The sequence below is a fragment of the Phalacrocorax aristotelis genome, chromosome 1 (genome assembly GCF_949628215.1).
Source record: "Phalacrocorax aristotelis chromosome 1, bGulAri2.1, whole genome shotgun sequence".
NCBI classification, from domain to species: domain Eukaryota; kingdom Metazoa; phylum Chordata; class Aves; order Suliformes; family Phalacrocoracidae; genus Phalacrocorax; species Phalacrocorax aristotelis.
Window position 1 is genome coordinate 131289763 of NC_134276.1, and position 17429 is coordinate 131307191.

Here is a 17429-nt window from a genome sequence, read left to right on the forward strand (position 1 = left end):
ATTAATAATAATCAATTATATTATTAAGATCAGCTTAACAAATAATAAAAGGTGTTCTAACAAACATTGTGATCTGTATCTCCCTCCTGTTTGATCTCTTATTAGGGAAAAGGAAATTTACAACATCATAATTGAAGAATTAGGTTCAGAAAAAAATCCGATGCTCTGTTTTTAGACAGATGTTTACTTTGCCAGAATCACACTGTTACGGAAAAGAACATTTCCCCACACTTTTTTATGCTTTAGAAGACCAGTTGGATAAAAAAAAGGGTCCTTACAGAAGGACACCACTCTGCTAGAAAGCTACATCCAGTACCAAGCTTTATGAATAGACAAGGTTTGCAGAAGCAATCTGTTTCCTGTTCCAGTTCTTTTTCATTCCTTTATAACTCTTAAATCTTAAAGGAGATGAGGGGAAAGGGAGAATACCTTTTTCTTTAGATCTTGATTTAGTTCTGACAAAGTGAATATTTGGCTAAAGATTTAACATAACTCATTCTGGAAAAATCCATTAATTAAATATCAATATATAAGCAATGAGGATATTTCCATTGCACATTAATGCAATTATTACAAATGTTTTCTCAGTGTCAGTAATTGCAATTCTGCCTTCCCAACTTAACAAACACCATCCTTTCTCTAAAAGCCAACAACAGATCTGATCAATGAAGAGGCTTGGATTTTGGTGTGGAACTTTTTTGATAGCATTGCCTTTGAAAGATCAGTATGCAAATTAAAGAATCATTTAAATATATTTACAGACTGTAGAAGGGTAAAATTTAATTCTTATGGACTGGCATGTCCCAAACATGCCAGGGCTGAACAGCTGTCAATACTTTTCTACTGCAAACATGTCTTTGAAATGTAATAGGGGGGTGGGGAATCTAACTGAAGTAGCCTACAATACGCTACTACCTTCATAAATGTCACATGCTGTTAACTTTCAAATTCAGACTGCAATGCCATCATCAAAATATGTTAAATGAATAAAATATAGAACACATTTATTTTGTAATTCTTTAATTGGTAAGGAACACCGAGTTTTTACCTCTAAAATCTCTTCTCCGAGCATCTTCACAATGCGAATTAAATAAATCAATCTTTTATACCAAAACTGAGAACTACAAGGCTGCTGACAAGGATCAGTTGCAGAACTTTCAGATTCCATCTCAGAATACTTGCACATGAGATGCAGCTTGCACCTTGTTATGAACCAGCCACTCATGAGGGATGGACACACACTTTATCAAAAGGTGACATAGCTATTTGCTAGACATGGACAGAGTCCATGAGTTATGGTGAGTTAGAAATTCTTGTACAACTTTGTAGATTTATGTTTTTAAGGCTTTGTGAAGGAAAACAAACCCTAAGCCAAGTAAAACCAAAGTAACAGATATCAATATTGACAGAAATGAAACTATTTCTTAGTGTACTATCTGTGATGTGTACTAGACTGGAACCCATGTATTTGCACAGAAAAGTAGGTTCCGCAAGTGATGAGTAAAAGCAGCTGAGCTGCTTCAGAAATACACTTTTCTTAGAGCACCCGCCTATGTATGAAATGCTGGTTGTTTTTCAAAAGTAGCAGAATTTCTTTCTCAGGCATATACTGCAAATTCATGTCACCCAATTTGTCTATTCTCTGTTGCCTACTGGAAGAATGAAGAAATGTGATTCTACTACCTTAAGGGAAAGCCACAGCTTTTCTCTTAGTTCATCACCGAGAGGCTCATACTGGAATAGCTGACGGATTTGCAGTTTATTAGGACATTTTCGCACAGGTACTGGCAAACACGTCTGCTCTTTGGATCCAATGCAGAGACCCCTCCAAATATGTGTTCTGACTGAGGGACCTGTGATCTTCCTCTGAACAGAGACAAGAACAAGCAAAAAGAGCAAGAGGCTACTTAGATTACTGACTAAATGCAGATATTGGCAATATGCGTCTCAGCTGAAAAGCACCTGCTCTCCTTATAGCATCACTGATCAAGGCAATAAAGTCAATAGATTCTCAGGCACAATTTATCTGTTCTAAAACTTCATCTTGCAAGACAAACTCCCCTTAAAATTGCTACATCACCTTACTAAGAGTAGAAGCAGCCCAAGGTGACTACATTTTCCCTGGCACAGCCTGCCCCTTGCTTTGCTTGCTTAATAAGCTGGACTTAACAATGTCACATTGTTTAGAGCTCCATTTCCCACCCTGTGACAAACATCTATTGCTTAAGCAGCAAAAGACAATTTTGAGATAATTATACCTCAAGAGGAGCAAATGTGTCCCTGGTCCTTGACTGAAGATTTGGAGGAACAATACTCTCTGGTTCTTTCTTCATTACCCAGGGGGAGGCTTCAGCCAACGGGCGGAGGACAGTAATACTTAAAACACCTGGTTCAAAGACAGATTTCACTAAGAATCAGTTCGAATCAAAAAAATGCTGGACAAGTGTCTCAAGCCTCCAGAAAAATATACTTATCTAAGTATAAAAAAACCCTTATTACTAGGTGGTACAACTCCATGTGAAGATGCTCATGGCTACAGACAATATTGGGTCACTAATATGATTATAGAATTAGTCGGACAAGTTCAGATTACTCAGACCATGTTTAACAACAGACTGTCTATGCTACTTGCTTTGACCCTTGGGTAACAGCTCAGTTGTATAGTTTATGGAGTATCCCAAACAAGGAAGAATAGATCCATGTTTACTACATACTAATTTCAGAAGTACATCATATTCAGAACATGCATAATTCTTCACATTAATTTATACTTTACAGTCTGATCACTGGATAGATCAGAGATTATTTATTATTTCTTTTTATTGTTCTGATTAATTTTAATGTTCTTCAAGATATTTTTTCCAACCCAACCCAAAGACCTACTTAATCTACCATTCTACCATTATCTACCCCACAGGCGGCATTCAAAATGGATCACTGAAGTACTTTGACACAATGATACAAAATTGTAAAGCCTTGGTGTCAAGGCAAATAGAGCCAGTACTGAGAAAGGTAGAGTATGAAGTCTGGAAAAGCAGGTGTGCTACTATTACAAATGACTTGTGAGCAGGTTTTCTTGACTGGGATTTTCACTGGGTATGTATTTTCTCCATCTTCCCTATATTTCTGTCTCCCTCAGTGCCCTTTCTCTTTTCCTTTTCCCTTGGAAAAATTGTTTTATTCAGTTTATTCAGTGGGGAACCGGTCATTATTGTGAATAGAAGCAGCATTTAAAAACGTGGAAAACCTGATAAGAGTAGTAGGTGGGAAAGCTGTTCCCCATGCTTATGATACAAATCTTTGAGACGAATGTCTTTGTATTTTATGGCTTGAAGCAAACTATCCTTATAACCCCTGGTATCCAGGGGTACCATACATTCCTGTCTTTTTAAAGATATATTTATTTTCTTAGGATTTACCTGTTACACCACAGTGTATTTTATAGAAACACAGTATCTCCAACTAACATTACAATCATAACCTATCATTTCAGATGTAACTTCTTGTATTGTTACTACAGGCTGGTTGGTGCCATGTACTTTTGACATCCCCTATTTCAGCCATATTTTTCCAGTTTCTTAATAACATATATTTATCCTTCCAACAGCCAGACTAAGGGTCAACACCAGAGTATCGTCTTCATTGATAAATAGAACTATATGATTAATGAATACTGTAACAGATTCATTTTTGATGGTAAATACACAGAGAATCTATGCATTTGGTAATCACTTTTGTTTGCGTGTCTGAGAGCGGATAAAGACAGTTTTTTGTTCACATATCCCTTCACAGTGTCATTCAGTTAATTCTTTGCTTCCCAGAGTTTTCTTTTGTTAGAAAAGAAATACAGTTTTCCTACCTGGATGTTCTTGTACAGGATCCTGCAAGACAGCAGCAGCAGGATCACCACAGGCTTCAGCAAGATACTTGTGTACATCCCTGCTCCGCAGGAGCTCAGTTCCAGAACCATCTGCATAGATGATGAAGAACCTGCAGAGTCAGCCACACACACAGGACTGTATCAGGCATAGGAGGCAAGGTCTTGGCAGTGGGGGTCTGCAGGGTGGTCATTGCAAGGAGAGGCCAGGGGCTGCCCTGTGCTGGACATAGATGTTCCCAGCTGGCTCCAGCAGACCTGCTGCAGGACACAGCTGAGTCCCTCGGCCAAGATGGTGGTGCCTCAGGGAAGTGTGTGTAAGAAAGTGCAAAATGCCACACAGGCAGTGATGAGTGAGGGAAAAGGTACAAGAAGCAGCCTTGCAGACACCAAGGTCAGAGAAGGAGGAGGGGGAAGAGGTGCTTCTGTGCCAGAGCAGAGATTCCCCGGCAGCCTGTGGACCGGACCATGCCAGTGCAGGCAGGTATTTCTTGAAGAACTGCTGCCCGTGGAGAGCCCATGCTGGAGCAGGTTTAACCAAAAGGACTGCAGCCCATCAGAAGGACCCACAATAGCGCAGGGGAAAAGTGTGAGGAGGAAGGGCCAGCAGAGAGGAGCTGTTATGGACTAATTGCAACCTCCCATCCCCTGCGCTGTGGGGTGGGAAGAGGTAGAGGGATCAGGAATGAGGCAGTGATGTTGAGCCTGAGAAGAAGACGGGATGGGGGAATGTGTTTTAGATTTCATCTTGTGTTTCTCACCATCCAACTCTATTTTAATTGGCAAGAGATTATATTACTTTTCCCCAAACTGAGTCTGTATTGCGGGTGATGGTAACTGGAAAGTGCTCTCCCTGTATCTTGACCCATGAGCTTTTGCATCTTATTTTCTCGCCTTGTCCTGTTGAGGAGGGGGAGTGACAGAGTGGGTGGGTGGGCGTTTGGCAGCTGGTTAAGGTCAACCCACCACACTGATTAAATCCAATGGATTTCAAATTACATTCTTCTCTAGATGACAAAAATGAAAAAGTACTGTGATGACAAGTAAACGGAACTCCAAGATGACGACATCAAACGTGCAAATACAGAGGACTGAACAAAGGAAGGGCAAACCTACAAACCCTGTACAAATACAGTGTAGTGAAGAAAGAAAGAGTAAACCTATGAATCTGGTGCAGTTTACCTGGGGACATGCTCATCATAAGTGATAGGTTTGTTAACTTCCAGAAGTGCTGATGCTGAACTTCTGTCTTCCTTGTCATCAGAGCCAATGCTAGGAACACACACAGATGTGCTGCCATCAGCCATGACCTATAACAGAAATTATATAAGATTACTTGAGTTACATGATACATTAAAACAATAACTTGCTGCTGAACTGTAATATGACCTAGCCCAGTGAAAGAGACAGAAAAAACATATTTCAGGTTGAGCAACCTGGAATTCCCAGGAAAAAGAAATGAAGAAGAAAACTGAAAAGACTGAAAAAAGCAAACCAAACATTTCTAGAATGACATGCCTTATCATAAATGCTAGTATTTAATAAATGCTCAAGGATTGTTAGGTGTCAAATGGGGCCATCCACGCTTGTGCTCCCTCTTCAACATATACATCTGTAGGCATCAACAGGCAACTTCACACAAAAATACTCACTTGCTGGTCAAGCCAGGTAACTGCATACTTAGACAGGTACTGATGTACCTCTGTGAGGTATATATGTATTTCTGTATACACACCTACGCACACAGATACACACAAATATATACATAATTATATATGTGTCTATATGCTAATATATTACTTAATAATTACATAGTGCATACATATATACTCATATATAGGTGTATATTTAAATATAAATGTGTCTATAGATATATAAATGTGTATATAGATACAGGTGTGTGTATGTATATAGGTGAATGTATGTATAAACACATGCCCCTGTATATACACACACTTATATACGTGTTGACATATGAAGAGATATAATTGATGCATATATGCATTATATATATTTCTCTATCTACCTATATATACTTGATGTATATATGCATGTATAAATATACACACACATCTATATATATGTTGATACACAAAGAGATATAGATAGATATAGACACAGATTGTACCTATCTACCTATATATACCTATAGATATATATACAGGTATACATGTATAGAGGGGTCCCTTTCAGGCATTTTTTCACTTTAAAAATATGGTCTCAGATAATCTTATGATAATACTGAGTGAATTTCTTTCTTGTGTATTGAGGACTCCTCCTTGAGTATTTCCTTCTTGTGGTTATTAACTTGCATGTCATTGACACATGCACAGAAGGTATAATAATGCCTCTAATTCTTAGTGTAGACAGTTGAAGGACAGATGCCTTTGGAAGATACAGTTTAAACCAGAGCGATTCAAAGGGCAGTCCATGAACTGAATCTGACACACGCAGTCAACGCTCATTTCACTGTAGTCTCAGGTGTGACTACGACACAGGAAGAACCAACCCTTTACACCTGTACCTGGTTGCCATCCCTACCAACCATTTATCTCACCCTTCTAACTACACGCCCCCATATCGCCTGTGATCACTGCTCCCACAATACCTTCAACTACTCCACAGCCTCCTCAACCTCCTTCCTTTTTTCCCTAAGTATCAGCCGAGAAAAAGCAGGATGGGCTGACGCCAAGCAACTTCTGTGCTGCTTTGAATTGCATTGATTTTGTAGGAACTTGATATCTTTGAAATTTTTACCCCCCATTGATTAGTTCAAGATCTGTTACGGAGAGATTGACCAATAGCTTAGATTTATATAAGCACTGTTTCTGCAACCTAGGAAACCAGGTTAAAAACTGTATTGTAATGCATACGTCCAGTGGAACCTCAGTGCTGTTTCACAGGAATCTGGGAAAATGGTAATGATTACAGTTGCAACAATAGAAAGTATAGTCTACGGATGTCACATTTAGAATCTGTAATTAGAACCTTTAATTAGAAAACAGTAGGTGGATCACAGATGATGTTTCCTGAACGCAAAACTAAGTAGCAACCTAGTTCAAAAATATCTCTTGGGTGTGAATGGGTCACAGTACAATCAGCATGACCGTAAATACTTAATCATTCCTTTTACTACGATATTTGCCTTACCAGGCAGATTAGAGTGTTTCTATGGGCTTTCTTAAAAGTCAATATCTTCTCATTTTTAATCCTCATTTGCAGAGATGATTTTTTGCTATAAGACAAGTCAGTTTACAGGTGAGGTAAACTGTAGACCATGTATTTTATTTCAATCTCTCTAAAAGAGAGGAAATACCAAAAAAGGGAAACCCATCACTTCCTTAAGAACATTTCAGAGACTTGATTGGGGAGCTGCTCCTTCTGGCTAGCTAGGCTACTTTAAGAATAAGTACTACAAGGCTACAAGCTAACTTTGAGATATTTTTATATGACAAAATTACTTAAAATGCAGAAACTTGTTTCCTTCTGTGTATTTTACCTTGAAAAGATTTCCTTCGGGATCCGTCATCTCACAAATAGTGCTGGAAGTGTGTTTCATAATGTATCTCCCTGCTTGTTTCTCTTCTTTCTTCCTGATAAAATTGTAAACATCATGGGTATAAACTGCTGAGCAATCTTCATCAATGAAAAGAGAGCCTGTTTTGATGGGTAAAACCTATCACAGTAAGAAGAGAAAAGGTTCAGTCCTGAAAGGTGAAATCTTCAGTTTAGAGGTGCCATGAAAATGAAGAACAGATGCAAATCAAGAGGATATCTCTCAGACCTTTATTACTGAATCATTCAATTTTGAGAGACTAGAGGAAGTGAAAGAAGATGAGGTCCAGGAGTTAGACTGATGTTAGGTTCTATAATATTTTCTTTAACTTCAGGAAATATATATTTGTGATTTAAACATACTGTATAGTTGTAAGGAAATATCATAGAATCCTAGAATATCTCAAGTTGGAAGGGACCCATAAAGATCACCGAGTCCAACTCCCTGCTTCTTGCAGGACTACCTAGAAGTAAACTATATGACTAAGAGTATGGTCCAGATGCTCCTTGAACTCTGACAGGCTTGGTGCTGTGACTACTTCTCTGGGGAGTCTGTTCCAGTGACCAATCACCCTCTCAGTGAAGAACCTTCTCCTAATGTCCAATCTGAACTTCCCCTGATGTAGCTTCATTCCACTTCCTCATGTCCTATTGCTGGTCACCAGAGAGAGGAGATCAGCACCTCCCTCTCCGCTGCCCTCCTTGAGAAAGTTGTAGGCTGCGATGAGGGCACCCCTCAGCCTTCTCTTCTCCAAGCTGAACAAATCAAGTGACCTCAGCTGCTCCCCTTAAGTCTTGCCCTTGAGACCTTTCACCATCTTGGCTGCCTGCCTCTGAACTCACTCTAGTAGTTTGATGGCCTTCTCATAATGAGGTGCCCAAAACTGCACAGTACTTGAGGTGAGTCCACACCACTGCAGTGGGGGACAGTCACCTTCCTCGATCAGCTAGCTATGCTGTGCTTGATGCACCCCAGGACATGGTTGGCCCTTTTTGCTGCCAGAGCACACTGTTGATTCATATTCAACTTGCCATTCACCCAAACCCCAACGTCTCTTTTCCATGGGGCTACTGTCCAGCCTCTCATCCCCCAATTTGTACATATAATCAGGATTAATGCCTCACAGGTGGAGAATCTGGCACTTGGTCTTGTTAAATTTCATACAGTTGGTGATTGCCCAGCTGTCTATCCTTATGTCTTTGTAAGGCCTCTCTACTCTTGAGGGAGTCCACAGCTCCTCCTAGTTTAGTATCACCGTCAAGCTTACTTAACGTACGTTCAAGTCTTGCATCTATTAAAGAACATTGGCCCTAAAACTGATCCCTGGGCAACCCCACTGCTAACTGGCTGCCAGCCTGATGTAACCCCATTTACTATAAGTCTTTGAGCCCAACCCATTGGCCAATTGCTCACCCAATGTATTACAGACTTGCCTAGCTGTGTGCTGGACATTTTGTCCAGAAAGCCACTGTGAGAGACAGTATCGAAAGCTTTGCTAAAACTAACAAAAAACCCCCACATGTACTGGCTTCCCTTGGTCAACCACATGGGTGACGTTGTCGTAAAAGGAAATTAAGTTAGTTAATCAGGATTTTGCCCTTGTGAACCTCTGCTGGCTATGACCAATGACTGTGTTGTCTATCAGGTGTTTTTCAGTAACTCCTAGAATAACCTTTCCCATCATTTTATCAGGCACTGAAGAGAGACTGACAGGCCTGCAATTACCAGGGTCTTCCATCTTACCCTTCTTGAAAACTGGGACATTTTCCAGCTTCCAGTCGACTGGAACCTCTAATATCTAAATAATGGCAGAGTAAAAAAGAGATGGAATCATAGGATTTGTGAAGGCTATAGAGAAGGGACTTAAAATACTCAAGGTGAGAGACATTTATGGCAGGGAACTTGGAACACAAAGATACATTTCACTGTCACAAACTAAAAATAATTCTCACCTGGTATGTTCCCTGTGGTTTTGCTATAATAGATGTCCCATCTCCAAAGATGGTACAACAGGTACCATCCTCACAATTTATTATAACAGTAGCGAACTCAGGATTCTCTACTTGTATGCATTTCACCTTCCTTGTGATGGCTTCTGAGGGTTCATCTAAGAATTAATACAGAACAACTAGACAGGAGCACATGAACCATGGAAAAGTCTTAGGATTCAATTTGCTTTTTCTCTCATAAGGCTGGACCTTTATCTCCTTGGTAAAAGACCCTCAGACTTCATAATGTCCTTTATAAAAAAAAAATTATGTTAGGTAAACAATATTCAACCTTTAAATTTTTGGACAGTGCAGTGACTATAAGAAAATCCAACAGCAAAAAGTGTCTGTAACCATCTGTGGCTGGTGTGGTCAGGAGAGTACTCTCTAATTTATCAAGTACAGTACTAACTGTAATGATCTTGATATTTGTAACATACAAGTTGGACCACTGAAATTTTTTATGCCTGTGATACAAGCTCTAGGATGTGAAGAAAGTCATTTTCAGCAGCAGAAGTCAGGGAAAATAAATCAAACTGATATGCTAATCTGGCCATTGCCTTCTCATTGAACAGACAGACCAGTTCAAGGTCATTGTTTTGATTTTTAAAAACTTACAGGGAAGTGTTCCACAACCAGAACTTTATATTGTGTTTGAACACAACAGTTCTGACACCAACACAGTAAAACACTTGATGTTAACTACAGAACTTACCCAGCAACTGAACTAAGCATGCAGAACACGCTGCCAGCCAGAAGAAACACAGAAGACCACTAGCTCCACTTGTTTCAGGCTTATGTAGTTTCAACTTGCATGAGGTATGCTATTTCCCATGGCCATATTCAATCGCATTTTGAATACCTCTGAGGTTGGTTAGTCCATGGCCTCTCTGGGTAATATGAGGATGCCCTGGTCTTTTTACACCTATTCAGTCAGGACTCAAATCAGCTTGGTTGTTTTATCAGGGTAGGTGAAAAGTGGGAAATGAACATATTAGAACTTGGGCACTGTGGTCTCATGGGGAAGGTGGGTCATGTAAGTATATACATGGAAAGAAGGAAATTTGCTTGTTTGCTACAATGCAATTTTTCTCTAAACGCTGATGAAAAAAAGACCAAGCAGACAAACTAAGGTTAGACTGCACTAGTGGATTTGTTACCTAGGCTATTGATATGAGCCTTCTTTAGTATTTATCTGCTTCACAAGATATAGCAGAGATAAGCGCTCCCCTTTTGATTTTACCTGTTCCCTCATTATCCTCTGGTACAAAAAGTTCTTCACAGTTTTGATAAAAAGTTGTGATCCTAGTACCATCAGTATGATCTACTACTCTGCTACCATCTAGCTTCTCAACAATTATCACTTCATCTTCTCGTACAGTCATAACCTGAAAGAATGAAGGAATACACATTTATATTAGCTCTGTGATACCTGTAACAGCAACAACAGTAAAACAAGGCATTATATACTAAAACTCTGATGAAGCTAGGCTACTGCAACTTCATTTACTTCAGAAACCAAGCACTTGCATTTTCTTCAAAATCTAAAGCTTTTGTGTTAGTAACCGTGTAATATCACAGCCTATAGGATATATGTTCAAAGAACAAATCCTACAACTTATATGATGGCAGTCCTGTCTCCTAGCTTAGTAGGCCGTGCTATAGCAACACAAAAATAGTAATACCGTTCCATTAGCTGGGTCAGTTGCCTGATAGATTAACAGTGGTTTCAGATTCATCCTCTTTGCTCCCTCAGTGCCCACTTGAATGCCTGATGGAGCTGTTGTTATCCAGGTTCCTGCCTGGTTCTCCTTAGGTTGCTCAGAATTAACCAGACCCTGCACAGTATTTTCAAAAAACCCATCCTTGATTGGGTGTGATACACTGTTTCTGTCACTGCCTTTTCCTGCAGAAACAAAAATTTCTGTATCAGACTTGGTATTTCCTCAGGCAAAAGACAAAAACAATAAAGTGAAGAGTTTTTGCGAGTATTGGTTTTGACAGAATTGAAAGAACTATTTATCAGGCTGGAGGAAAATTACAAGTGATGTTACTCAAAGGTGTGCCCTTGAACTAATCTTATTTAATGTGCTCATTAATTTCAGATAAAAAGTAAACAGCATGCTAATGACATCTGATTATGACATGACATTGGGAAGGAGTATCAATGTAGAAGAAAATCTGAATGTATTACAGAATAAAAAAAGCGTCCAAAACTGTCCCATGAGCTTGAAGATTGAAGTAATAGGAATTTGATACAGCCCACTTGAATGAAATTTAATGCACAAGGGAATAAAAATAATATATGATTCAGACAAGTTTGCAACAGTAGAAGAAAAGAAAGACCTGGAGGTATCATTCATACAGAATGACTACAAGTTATCAGTGTGAAAATATGGTGACAAGAACGGCAAACATAATCCTATGGTGGATCAGAAGAAAAGGGATGGAGATTCCATTGTGAAAGGTAATGGAGAAATTTTAAGAATCTTTCAAGATTCAAAGATAGCTTTGAATCAAGATTCAAGATTTAAGAATGTGATAGAGAAGTCTGGTCTCCCATATTCAAGAAAAGGAACTAAGTGTATGCAAAAAACAACAGCATAGTCCAGTGAGGAGTCTAAAAGGCTTATGGCATATATGTCCTAGAAAAATAAAAACCAAACAAAAACAACAAAAAAATCCAAATAAAAACCAAACCAAAATGATACAAAACAAAAATATATACAATGAGAAAGAAAAATATATTAAGTCCTCTGCAAGAGAAGCATTTCATAATACCAAGACTAAAATCTGTGTAACACATAAGTAAGGATTTGACACTACTGTAGTTACAAGGATTTCATTTAAAACACTTTGTGATGAATCAGTCTGCTACCGACGTAGTTCTTACACACCCTTTTAGAGTCCTAGCATATTAGAAGAAAAAGAAATCTGGAGTAGGAGAGAAATTATTTGATATGAAGGTAACAAATTAGCAGTGTGCAGCAGCTGAGTACAGGTAAAATTGCATTTTCACACTGGCAGAATTTTCAGACTAAAGAAATATGCCCTTTATTAAATCTGATCAGCCCTGCTAACTTTAAATCTGCCAAAACACTGGAAATGTTACCTTTCTTAGTACTGGTCTCAGGTGAAGGCTCGAATTCTGGTAACAGTTGCATGTTATGTGGAATTGTAGGTGGTGGTAGGACAGGGCCAGAATCAGGACTCCTACTCACTGTGCCATCAGCAAACAGAATCTGCAGCAGTCAAGGACATACTAGAGGTTAAAATCACTTCAAAACCCAATAAAAACCAAAAGAAAGTCTCAAAAGAATGTGTCACAAATGCAATAGTCATTAGAATATCGTGGATGATGGAGGGGGAAAAAGTAAGACTCCGAGAATAAATACAAGAAATAAAAAATGCTATCTCAAAAATAAAGAACTGCAAATTGCTGCACTTCACTTATATAATTAACAGAGACTCTAGTAACAAATAGGCATTATAAAAGTAAACAGTAAAGATTATTCTTTGACTATTTAAGTGGTCAAAGGTGTCTTTTTTTGTAGCAGTGGTAATGCATCTGTACCACCATACTGATCTGTATTCAGGTATTCAACATGTCTAAGATTGCTGTTAATTTTTTAGCTATCAAGACAGCTAACAGAGAGAAGTCATAAAGCTGGTTTCTGAGTTGTATTGTCCATTACACTCAAGTCTTCATATGCATGTTCCCTGTGTAGCAGGGAACAAGTATCCCTGAATTAATTTACAGACACAGTACAGGTGCTTTAGGGAGAAGACAGTGCAATGTGGAAAACAAATGGATAAAGTACAGAAACAACTCAAGAGTTACAGTTACTGTAAGGTAATTCACTATTTCTTCTTTTTTGAATGCTTATTTATATGCAATACATTCTTGCTGAGCCACAAACATTAAGTTAATATAAAGAAGGGTATATTCATAAGCTGCTTATACAAAGTCTATGGTACAATTATGCTAAGCACATAAATTCTATATTTGTCAGGAGACAGTATGTTGAGAATATATAGACATAGGGCAGCTAGCTTCTTTACATACTTCTGAAATGGATATGCTTCTCTGAAATCCCAGCTAAATGGTTTAAGATCTAATGTAACAAATGAACATAAAGAATTTGTACTAGGAGTTGTGGTCTACTTAGAAAAAAAACATTGAGGATACAAGGAATTATTTTAACAGTTTCTGAGTCAAAAGAGATGACTCCTCTTTTCATCTCTGCTAAACTACGCAAAGAGTCTTAGACTTTAAAAAGACAGTTGCTAGCAGATTGATTACAAGATGGTACCTAGCCTATAGCACCTAAAAGGCACCAGAATTCTGGGCAACCTAAATAGGTGTACACAAAGAAGGTACTTAGGAATATGAAGTCTTTGATGAAAATTCAGAGTACCTAAAGGTGTCTGCAGGACTGAAGAACAGTTCAGGTTTTTTCTGGATCCTATATGACTGAAAAAATATACGGATGCTTTTGTCTTGCCAAAAGTACCCAAAGCCCAACTAATTTACACTTCAGATGTTTAAGTCCAGAAATGTAGTACTCAAAACCATTCAGCTATTTCCTAATCCCAAAGTTGCCCAAAATCTTCACATGCCAAAAATTTTCATCATTAAAGTTCCCTATGTGCCTTAAGTTCTGATTCTGAACAAAGCCAAGGGCATTTTAGTCCTGACACGGCTGCATAACTCGGTGGTTACCTATCTCTTTCATATACAAACTGGACACTTCTCTATCTCAGTTGACAAGCACAAGTTCAAGGGTAATCACACACACAAGCTGCTTTCAATGAATTCTACTAAACGTACCTGGGTAGATCCATCCATCATGTACTTTATGACAGTTCCTTGACTGGTGATGACTCTTGACATCTCTTGTTCTGTTTGCCTTGCCACAGATGTATATAGATGAGAGTTCTTTACCTTTTGAGGATAACACTGCCTAACCAGAATTTCCAGAGTAGGCTGCTTGGCCTGTTCTCTTGTGTCTTTGTGCTTTATTTCACCTTCTGTAACCTCATGTTCCTTCTCTCCACTTTCCATAGCCTCTTCCTCCTTCGCTTCATTTGCTTTGGTCTCACCTTTCTCAGCCTCCTCTTCCTTGGCTTCATCTGCTTTGGCATCACTTTTCTTTAATATCTCTTGCTCAGCTTCAGCTGTAGTGGCTTCACCTTTCAAATCTGAAAACAAATTCTGAATTACTTAATACTACAGAGTACTCATTCAAATAGTTCTAAATACCCAGCATCATGGTGTCTACACCAAGTATGCAACTTCAGGTGAGTAAGACTAACCCTCCTTGGCTTCCTCTGTAATCCACAGAGTAAGGGACAGACTCTGTTTTTCAGAGAACAATTCAAAGCAGTCATCTACTCAGAAACTCTGCAGACGTGTCTGTCTTTCCAAATGAAAACAAGGGAAATATGAAGATGGATTTATTATTGATGATGAACTTTTGGAAGACTGACATTAGGTGAGAGGAATTTCCTAGCTGCCCATAAAGGTGAAAATAGATACTGAGTTTTACCAAGTTTGAGTTTGTATAGAAACTGAAGTTAGATATTTTGTCTACTTGAACAAATACGTTTTTTTGAGCAAATTATGGCAGTGTGTTCAGTGTGCTAATGGGTATAATTAAGGTAATTGTGTCAAGAGACTACATGTATGTGTCCATAATTGCTCTGTTCACCTCATCTGTTCAGCATTCCAACTCATGCTCCTTGACAAACTATGTATGTTTGAAAACCCTCTGCATCCTCTTACTACCAGATTGACCAGAGCACATTTATCCTAAACTGGCAAAATGTGCCAAGCTGGCTGCACCTGCAGGGCCATTACTGGCAGAGACAGAGATGTGATCATCCCACTCTACTCTACTTGTTAGGTCTGTTCTCCAGCGATGCGGCTCGGGGGGACCTCATCACAGTATTCCATTAAAGGGCAGCTACAAAGATGACAGAGGCTCTCCCTTCACAAGGAGCCACATGGAGAAAACGAGGGACAATGGGTACAAGTTGCACCAGGAAAGGTTTCATCTTAATATGAGAAAGAAACTTTTTTCAGTGAGAACAATCATTCTCTGCAACAACCTCCCCAGGGATGTGGTAGAGACCCCATTGCTGAAGGTTTTCAAGATGCAATTGGACAGAGGGCTAGATAATCTCATCTACGCTCCCTGTCCCACAAAACGTTGGGCCAGATGATCTTTTGAAGTCCCTTCCAACCTGGGCTGTTCTATGATTCTGTGATTTTGATATTAAAAGGAGAGAGATGTCCAAGAAGAAAAAATGAGGGAAGCTTTTACTAGAAATTCAGATCTAAGTGGGGAAAAAAAAAATTGAGACATTCCTCTCCCACATGGTTATAAATTTGTGCTGGACCCTTGTGTACCATACTACATTTATTAATGCTATTTAATACAAATTTCTTGGTTTTTATTAATTTATATATACTGGACTTACAACTTGGCTGGTTTTTAACGGGTATGTTGTTTCATCAGTTGCCAGGAAGACAAATTATTCTACTGGTTTTTATGCAACAACTCATGCTTGGGATGTGTTGGAATTACTGCTAAAATGTACTTGGTGTATGTGATAGATCTGGTTTATTCCTGGATATGGGCGCCTCTGCAGTTGTGCTGATCTAGTTTCACATACTCAATAGCTCCAATACAGCTTGGCCTGGACACATTTATTGTACATAGGCACTAAATGACATCTGTAGGTAGCTGTTTTTGAAATTGACAGGATGTCAACAGCAAAATTTGCATTCATCTGCTTCAAAACTTAATGGCATGATTACAAAAATCCAAGATTTACTACAATTTACAGTACGACAAGATGAACCTCATACTGGTTTTCAAAAACACTGGGAAATGGAATCATTGCAGAAGGATGTCACACACAGAAACTTGTATCTAAATAGCCTATTGGTCTTCAAAGGGAAATTCAATAAGGGCAGAAAGGCTTATTATGACTGTTTTCTCTGTATGTACTGGATGGCATAAAACCAAAGGACTTATGTGAAGTAATTCCTGTTTGAAACTGATCATATGTTTTAGAAAGGCAACAAATCCTGATTGTAAAATATCTAGTAGCAGAGCCTCCTGGGTTAGTTTTGTTAATCATTCTTACCATTAAAAAATTAGTATAGCTTAAATCTAGCATAAAGTACTACTTTTCAGTTTCAAGCCCCTGAGATTTGTAATACCTTTGAATACTGTGTTCACAAGCTCTCACCAAAATTTTGTTTCCTTTGTACTTCCAGGCTGACACCAGTCACTCCTTTGACCTTTTCTTTGGTAATTAGAGTTCTCTGGTGACATAAGCTCACTATAAGATACATCTTCCAATGCTTTAATCATTATTGTCACTCTTCCCTGAATCTTTCAAAATATGAACATCTTGTTTTGTGGTCTTAAGAACAGTACATGCAATTCCAAAGGAGGTGCAGATATAGGTAATAAAGCAATCTTACAGTTATCACCTAACATTCACAATATATATGCATTTATGAATTCAATTTGCTCATTTTTCTTTAGTATTCCAATATACACACATATTCAACTGATTATGAAACATGACTCCCAAGTGCTTTTAGGGTTGCTGCTTCCCTGCCCCCAATCTGTTATGTCCAACAACTTGCAATTCTAGATTTTATATTTGTTTGAATTACAACACATTATTTATGTTGAAAATACAATTAAATACACATTATGACAGAGTTAGCATCTGAGATGTTAAAAAATTCATATTATTACATCTGAAGTCATCAAGGCAGAATAATTTTCTTCAGTAATTTTAACTTCTTTTAAAATTCCTTACTTTGCAGTGGCTCAGAAAACTAACCTCCGAAACTTTCACCCAGGAAAGTTAATACTAGTCCATTGGGAGAGGAGACATTCAAACTTTGGAAAGCAAGAGCGTTTGACATCACTTGTGTTTGGGAAGCTAATTCTTCCATTTCCATCTACGGAATGAAACAGAA

The 17429-nt window shown here is 38.5% G+C and overlaps 1 protein-coding gene across 3 annotated transcripts in view; it reads right to left on the reverse strand.

The window, feature by feature from the left end:
* SPAG17 (sperm associated antigen 17) overlaps positions 1-17429 on the reverse strand; it is a 116041-nt gene that overhangs the window by 22888 nt on the left and 75724 nt on the right. For all 3 annotated transcript variants that reach the window (XR_012662837.1, XM_075107714.1, XM_075107723.1), the window contains exons 25-35: positions 17291-17411; positions 14253-14623; positions 12534-12663; positions 11107-11327; positions 10665-10809; positions 9386-9540; positions 7377-7553; positions 5060-5187; positions 3860-3990; positions 2259-2386; positions 1684-1866 (exon numbers count right to left, since the gene is read on the reverse strand). Coding sequence is in view for 2 of the 3 variants with exons in the window: in XM_075107714.1 (XP_074963815.1) it covers positions 1684-1866; positions 2259-2386; positions 3860-3990; positions 5060-5187; positions 7377-7553; positions 9386-9540; positions 10665-10809; positions 11107-11327; positions 12534-12663; positions 14253-14623; positions 17291-17411 (1890 nt within the window). In the remaining variant the exon portion in view is untranslated. The remainder of the gene's footprint in view (positions 1-1683; positions 1867-2258; positions 2387-3859; positions 3991-5059; positions 5188-7376; positions 7554-9385; positions 9541-10664; positions 10810-11106; positions 11328-12533; positions 12664-14252; positions 14624-17290; positions 17412-17429) is intronic.